The 7,833-nt window shown below is 42.6% G+C and overlaps 1 protein-coding gene across 2 annotated transcripts; it reads right to left on the bottom strand.

The window, feature by feature from the left end:
* Positions 1-665: 665 nt before the first annotated feature.
* On the bottom strand, positions 666-7,387 carry LOC148020627 (squamosa promoter-binding-like protein 1). 2 transcript variants are annotated; one of them, XM_087698425.1, is made up of 12 exons: positions 6,930-7,387; positions 6,734-6,829; positions 5,548-6,645; positions 5,284-5,462; positions 4,341-5,122; positions 4,080-4,157; positions 3,333-3,440; positions 3,125-3,242; positions 2,771-2,903; positions 2,530-2,692; positions 1,830-2,438; positions 666-1,486 (listed from the first exon to the last, which is right to left on the bottom strand). In XM_087698425.1, the coding sequence occupies exons 3-12, from the start codon at positions 6,273-6,275 to the stop codon at positions 1,043-1,045; spliced, it is 3,342 nt and encodes a 1,113-aa protein (XP_087554551.1). In that variant the 5' UTR covers positions 6,276-6,645; positions 6,734-6,829; positions 6,930-7,387; the 3' UTR covers positions 666-1,042. The 2 variants fall into 2 exon arrangements, with proteins under 2 accessions (XP_087554551.1, XP_087554550.1); XM_087698424.1 differs by having other exon boundaries at positions 5,548-6,829.
* Positions 7,388-7,833: the final 446 nt, after the last annotated feature.

Below are 7,833 nucleotides of genomic sequence, written 5' to 3'. Positions count from 1 at the left end.
TACACTGGCCTTTTTAAACACACGGTATGTTCTTTCAACTCATACTTGCAAAACTTACACAATCTCATGTACTTACAACTTAAACATCATCCCACCCATGTCGCCCTTTCCATTCTAAATCAAAACACACAATTTATACACTGGCCTTTCTACCTTAAACACACGGTATGTTCTTTCAACTCATACTTGCAAAACTTACACAATCTCATGTACTTACAACTTAAACATCATCCCTATTTACAGTATCTCCATGCTTACACATATTACTTTTGAAGTGTTTAGCTAGTCCTTAAAACAAAATATATTTCTGGAGATAACAAGAAGATATCTTTGGAGATCACAAGAAGACAATACATCTTCCAGCTCCCAAGTACCATAATCTGCCTCACTTGCTAGAGGATGGATGGTTTACTCTCAGCAGTTGCATTTTACATAAAAGAAATATTATACAAGGGATCTCTGTATCACAGATTGTTTAAAGCTTTCCCCCAAATTCATGAGTTGAAATCATAGCTCCTCCTTTAAAGCAGAACTCTGAAGAGTACAAGAAAACCACATATGTTGTAAGATCTCTTGTTTCACTTTCACTTACAACCATAGCTACTGTTTAGACTAAGTAACAAAGGGCTTTTCTCTAAAAACACTGCTGCACCAGTCAAAGAATGTCAGTACAAGATATACAATGTGTAGCTTCATTCAAAAAGAACATTAAAGTACAATTGAGATATAATTAGCTGGAACAATTAGCAGCTGCCAGGGTGCCTCTTGTGAATGAAAGAACAGAGGCTCTGACAGGAAACCCGCTTCTGGGTCCAAGATCTTTGATATTTGCATGGGCCATATTATCCTCTGCAGAAGAAAGCCGAAGAAAATTGAGCTTCAGGCACCAACCTTATGTACATACTAGGAAACACATTGAGCTCAATCAAAGACTCAAGAGGTCAGCCCAAGGGTTAAGGTGATTCATATAGCTCCATGCTTGATGCCACCAATTTCAGAGTAAGGATAGAAGGGCACTAGTGGATGGGTTGAATACACATCTTTATGAAGATCCAAACATTATGCTTTCCCACTTGAGCGAGTAAACAATTGACTGCAGATAAGGACTAGACTTTATGTAGAGAGCAACACTCGCACAAATTGTTGCAATTGCAACAATTGTCATTAGCATAGGCCTGTACATCATGCCAGTAGGTCTAAGTGACTGCATCCTTGGCCCCACCCGACAATTCTTACAAGCTTGGGCACAACCTGAAACCAGTCTCCTTGAAGTAACTGGAAGCTCAATCATCATAGTGTTATCCTTAAGACATCCTGCAGAGCTTTGTGGCATATCCATCACTGTAATGTTCATGTGTGGAGATTGCTTGGCTGCAAGCTTTTTATCTATTAGCTCAGCATACATAATATTCCTGCTATTTAAAGCATGCCATTCTGGTGTTCGCCCTGAAAAATCACATGCACTTTTCCACCCGTGCAAGCCAACCTGCAAAGCACGTCATAATAATTCTGTGAGGTGCAAAATTTGGAGTAAAACCAATCCTGCAAGTTATGTTCTGTTCTTTAGACCCCTCAAAAAGAACATATAGCTGAACATCTCAATGTAACAAGAATTATAAGAAACTAAATTATTCAAAGCTTGAACAAACACATGAGGTTTTAAGCCCGAAAAGACATATGGCCGAACAGAACAATAGGTTGTTTCAGTCGCATAAGAAAGTTTTTATGTGCCCAGAAACAATTAAATTCATCAATGCTTGCACAAACTCGTGGGGTTAAAGTTCTTCCAACTTGATTAAAAGAGAGAGACAGATTCACTATATCCATACCTCGCTTGGATCATTGGTAAGAACATCTATGACACCTTCAGCATCAGAGATACTTGCAGCAACATGGAGAGGAGTGAACCCAGCTGGACCCTTCATCACTGGCGTAAAAATGGTCTGCCCTTTTGATTCAAGACATTTTGGTATGTATTGCAACAGTAGCTCAACCATTAATCTGCACTTCCTCTTCACTGCTTGATGCAAAAGGTTTACCTCTGATAATACATGCATCACCTCATCAAATGAGCCATCCAATTCTTTTTCACAAGTGTTAAAAAGCAGATCTAGAAGTATCTTCACCACTGCACACCAGTCATGCAAAACAGCAAACTCCAAGAGTGCCTTGAAACGGGATAATTCAAACTGCGAGGTTTCCAAAGATGAAGTGATTGACCGTGAGCTCTTCTGAAAGACCCATCCCAGCTCATTCAGGAACTTAAAGGCTTCTGATTCGCTGTCAATTGATGAATCATCAGATAATGTTCCATCACTTTCACTTGACTTCCAAGGACATAATGAATCAAGTTCCGTTTCAAGAGAGCGAATCTCAGCACAAATAGCACTATCAGCCACAATCACAGGTAATATATTCCCAAATAGATCATGTTCAACCTGCATATTTTGTCAACAATTGTCACCTTTGAAAGAAATGAACTGCAACATTCGCAGTCATGCCCAGAAGAAAGAATACAAGCCACTTTACCTCCACAAAGCATCGGCCTATGACATTGGCAGGTCCACCAGGAAAATGAACAGTTTGCACATGCTCACCACACTTTCCACCTCCAGAAGACGCTGCACTACTTTCATTCTCTGACACAGAGACTTCATGGAGAACATATTTTCCATGGTATACACATAGTATCCTGACATACAAGATAAATTAGCACATACCTAAACCAACCACACTATGGCCCTACCAAAAATAAGTCAAAAGGGCTTACTTTGTTTGTGGAACTAAATTTTGTCCCTTCACTACCAACGTAGATTCTTGACCAGCTATAACAGCTAGTGGGCGCACAGATTTCAAGAAGGGACCATTTTCTCGCCTTGAAAACCTCACTTTCTTCACCTTTCCTGCACAGGTAAGTGATTCGATCACTCCAAACTAAACCGCCAGAAACCCAACTATTTCACAGCCAGCAGCATACCCATACAGCCATAACATCAGGCTATGCTTGAAACTGATGCAAGGCAGTTGTGGAAGCAAAAAGAAAACTATTTAAGTTTCTTTACAAGCATGGGGAATACCCATACAACCTTGGAATAAAGCTGCTATAATGAGCTAGTAAACTCACCATCAAGAATAAGAGCCCTCTGATGTTCCACTTGTACTAGTATTCTACCCTTCATCCACAAACTACTACTTGATTGTTGTATGAGTCTTTGCAGACTTCCTCGCAAGTCCATCACCAACTGTGCAAACAAACAATTTGTTCAGACAAAATTAAAACCCTCATCTTTAAAACTTACAATTGTTAACAGACCAAGCATCTAGTAAAACACCTCTTCCCAAGCACGACTTGGCATTCGTACAAATACAGTTAATAAGACACAGCCAGGTCGCATATATGTTTCCACATCTCGAGGTGCACAGGACAACCACTCCTGAATCTGCAGATTAGAAGAGATGAGCTGAATGTTAAAGCCGACACTAATTATAGAACAAGAAACAGAAAAATTTTAAAGTCGATCACAAGTTACATATGGATTGCTGGAAATTGCTTTACCAAATGTTCACACGAAAGCTGAAACATAACTAGGCCAAACTAGCAATCTGAACATTTTGTTTGAATCAGAACAGACTATACGAAAGCCAAATAAAGCCACAAGCATCAAACTGTCAGATGCATATGCTCCCTGACCATGCATGGAGGGCATGTCCTGAAAACACTAGTTCCTTTATCATCTAGTAGAGAGTTAAATGTGAACTGGCAGACTTCAGATGTAATGAGGACAAGTAAGGTGCTGAACATCTGTTCATGCATCAAAATTAAGAAGCAGTCAAGACAAGGGTTAGGGCTCGGAAAGGCCCTTTAGTCTGAACAAGTAAGGTGCTGAACATCTGTTCATGCATCAAAAATAAGAAGAAGCAGTCAAGACAAGGGTTAGGGCTCGGAAAGGCCCTTTAGTCTGGAAAAACAAGGCTTATACCAGAAGTGACAATCTTGAGCTTGAGACGACGTTGCAAATCTAATCTTATGCTTGAAGCACAAATATTGAGTTCTTGCAAACCTACACATTAAGGTATACCTGTAGACCCATTTTATAAGGAAACTGTCGCACAGCATTCTCATCGAAAAGCTTGAAGCAAATGCGTCCACTTGGGGCCTGTATGAGCAAAACAGAAAACTCATTATGTTGGTCACTCGTTATGTTCTAGCTTACATTTTCTGGCCAAAACACACACACACACACACACACACACGGAGGACTTATTATGATGGTAACCCCTGAAGTAATTAAATATTCAAAGATGTCATGAGGAACAAAAAACCAGGAAAGTACACTGACCTGTCGATCAGAACCAGAGCTTGAAGGTGACTGATCTGACCCAGATTCGGAGGAGTCACTCGGAGGTCGACCAGGCTGTTCAGAAATTTGCACTTCCGGTCTAGGCATAACACTTTCAAAATCATCCACACGAATAGGAAGCTCTGCATTGGAACCTTCCCTCCCAAAACCTGCTCCCTTTCTGAGCCCATGATCAGACTCAGTTGGGAAAAGTTTCTTTTCTGCAGGGCATCTAGTATCCAAGTTGTTAGGTGGACTAGCTTCTGTTACATTGGTAGCCGTCGGGACAAAGTATTGCTTGGTGACACTAGGTTTAGATGGCCAACCTGCACGACTAGTAGTGCCATTTGACCCAACTGCCTTGTATGGAATGCCAAAAGAGAGACTACTCTGTACATTTGGGTCCTCCACAGCCCTACCAGAAGCTCTTGCCTGCTCCAGGGGACTGCCCAGTGAAAATAGAGAATGGATGCTGTGATCCTCATTGCGAGGAAGTGGCTGAGATGATTGGACTGTTTGCAACTTTGCCTGGGTAGTAGAGGCCTGTGCTCCCAATATATTCTTGAACACCAGTAGGAGAGCCTCAGGTGAAAGACTCGTTGGAGCAGAAGCCTGCTGGTCTAACCTCTGTATGACAGGCACTGCTTGAGAAGGAAATGCGGCTGACCTTCCATCTCCCCCTACTGCTGCATGTGAGGGTAGGAATGAGCTAGACCTCTTTAAAGCCTGGACAGCATCTTGATCTTTAGAAGGAACATCAAACTTCTCCTTCGCCTTTGCAGCTGCAACCAAAATGAACTGTTAAACAGAGCAACCAAAAGCTCATGACAAACATCATCTTCCCAAAAAGTCATTGGAGAACCCATGCATGGCACCTAATAAGCTATAACTCAGCTCTTAAAACATGAGGAAACACTTCAAAAAGAGTGAGCTTGATTAATACCTTGCAACTGAGAAAGAATCGCGAAAAGGTTGAGCAATTCAGAACCCTTGACAGCATCAGACAGGGGTACACCAGCTGACATGAGGTCAGGATGCGGTTTGCGCCTTCGCTTGTTATGGCCAGCCAACCTTCGCCGGCAGCTTCTCTTGCCTTCATCAAATTGAGGCAAAGGATGAAACCTGCAAAATCAGAACAAGTTAAGATGGAGAATTGTGTTCCATGATAGCAGGACAGAATGCATTAGCAAGCTCCGCAAACACTGACCTGCTACACTGCTGACAGAATCTTTGCATAACCCCATGTACAAGAGAGTGAGGTGCCTTAGAATGCATCTCACAGACTTTATGTCGCCTATGATAATCCTTTGCATGCTTCAAATCTACCTCGCAGTCATCGACCTGACATATTGGAGACTGGGCCACCCCAGGAGAAGAGGAACGGAAGCGCTTTATATTTCGTGCACCATTCCCTGTGTCCTCTGCTAATGCATAAGGGCCTGAGCATAGTTTGAGAGACAAGCTTTCCCCATCTTCATCAAAACTGTCTTCACCATTCATTGAGTTGACCTGTTGAGGAGGACTGCTGCTGTTGAGCTGGCTCTGCTTCCTTTTCTGTTCTGCTATGCGCAGATCACTGGGAAGATGTGAATCACTAGTAACATCACTGGTCGAATCCAGTCTCAAGTCAAACAACTTAACATTTCCAGTACCAGTACTCTCTTGATTCTTGAATTTTCGAACATCATGAGATGTCATGAATGTGAATCCTTCCCAACCTCCGGAATCAAAATCTGTGCTTGCAAGCACCTTATCATGCTCTCTCTGGGGTGAGCAAGGTTTGTCAAAGCTAAATCTTCCTGACACTGAACCCTGCTTTGCTCCAAAAAAGCCTTCACAACCTCTTCCTGGTAGAAACTGATACTGATGAAAACCATGATCACCATAGCCAAAAGTATCATAAACTGCAACTTGAGGACCTGCATCACCTTCCATTCTGAAGGCAGGTAAAGCTTCAGAACCACCTTGTCAATGGAGGGTAATGACAAGCAGAAGATCCCTAAAAAATCTGTGGAAGTACTCGAGAAAACATTGAGTTAGGACTGGCACAACGTCCGTCAACATCCGGAAGCGTTAAAGGATTATGACTGTTGCAAGCCACTAACTTTGACCAGCATATGTCTCAGCACCTAGTTCTGTGTTGCCCAGAGAAGACAGATGTTCCAGCCAAAGCTTTGACGCAGACTGGATTTCACCTGGCCTGTGAAAGACTGATGAATTGAACAACCGATGTAAAATTGTCCGAAGAATATTTTAACTGCCGGTATAACAGCCCTAAGGCGGAAACAGTGTGATATTTACTCCCCTGCATGTATAAGGATGTCAAGATTATCTCAAGCATATGCGTAAGCGAAAGGAATCTATGGCCAAGGAAAACAGCCAGTCTCCATTACTGCTTATGGCAATGATCTGCGAAAAGCTCCCAGCTCAAGATCACGGAAACGATCCATACTTTAGCCAAAATTGCGACTGCCTGGAAATAGGGCGGGCTGAGAATGGCAGCCAGAAACCAGTGTTAATGGAGTGCATTTCCCTAGCCTAGAGGCCAACAAGCGAGCGTGGATCCTGAAGAAACGAAATGTTCCAAACCTGAAATATGTGGAAGATCCCCTCGAGAAACACAGGAACAGCCCTCGCAGGTGGACGCTTCTCCTCTTTCGCTCGCTTGCGAGAACTTTGATTCTGAGAACTCGGATTGATGAAGGGAGAGCTTTAGATCTAGTTGGAGCCAGAGGGAGGAGACGCCACGGATCCACTAGCGACCAGAAATCAGCAGGTTTGGGGAGGATGGAGGTGTGTTAGGGTTTCCTTGTTGGCATGGTTGCAGAGGAACCAAAAGTGGCAGTTTTTGGGGGGCAAAAGGATGGAAAAACAGAGGGGGTGAGGGGGGACGCAATGTGATGCCAGAAGAGAAGGAAGAGGAGCAGGAGAAGAAGATTATGACCCTTTTTTCCCCCTAAGTTAAATAAAATGGTCAAAAAAACTATCTACCGATAATTGCACCCCCAGCTTCTTATCAGGAAAGCGCATCCGCCCTTTGACTCTCCCATACACCATCGTTGAATAAGTGCCCATACATATGCCCATCCAATTTTCTTGCCCTTCAAACTATTTAATAGCTGCACAGCGGACTCTAATCCATGTGGCATATGCTTGCTTTTTTGCCTGTTCACATGTTCATGTGTCACCCTATGGAACTTGGAAAGCTCTCATTCTTGGACCTGTTCCTGCACTCATCAAAGTTTTTTTAAAAAGTTCACAAACTCCATGTTCTCGGAGTACAATGCAGGCAAAGTTCACTTCTTGCTCTAGTAAATATGCAAATTCTAGGATGCCCTCTTGAGTTAAGCATATGGTTCTCATGCTCTAACGAATCTAAAAGCATAGCCTACAACAACTTGGGACTTAATGTTCCTACAATATCCCTTCAATGATGTGAGAAGAGATCCTAAGGGCTTCGTCTTTAGGAAGGTTAGGTTTCATCATTATGAAG

The sequence above is a fragment of the Lygodium microphyllum genome, chromosome 18 (genome assembly GCF_053477565.2).
Source record: "Lygodium microphyllum isolate KBCC chromosome 18, Lygodium_microphyllum_v1.1.10, whole genome shotgun sequence".
In the NCBI taxonomy this organism is placed as follows: Eukaryota; Viridiplantae; Streptophyta; class Polypodiopsida; order Schizaeales; family Lygodiaceae; genus Lygodium; species Lygodium microphyllum.
The sequence above is the reverse complement of the archived record's forward strand: the minus strand, read 5'-3'. Positions and strand labels throughout refer to the sequence as shown.

Bases quoted from the DNA above. Each gene is read 5' to 3' on its own strand.
- LOC148020627 (XM_087698424.1), bottom strand. From the start codon at position 6,275: ATGGAAGGTGATGCAGGTCCTCAAGTTGCAGTTTATGATACTTTTGGC. The intron at 5,463-5,547 runs GTCAGTGTTTGC...CTGATTTTGCAG, and splicing joins TTCTGTCAGCAGTGTAGCAG to GTTTCATCCTTTGCCTCAAT. The intron at 5,123-5,283 runs GTATTAATCAAG...TTTTGGTTGCAG, and splicing joins GATTCTTTCTCAGTTGCAAG to CTGCAAAGGCGAAGGAGAAG.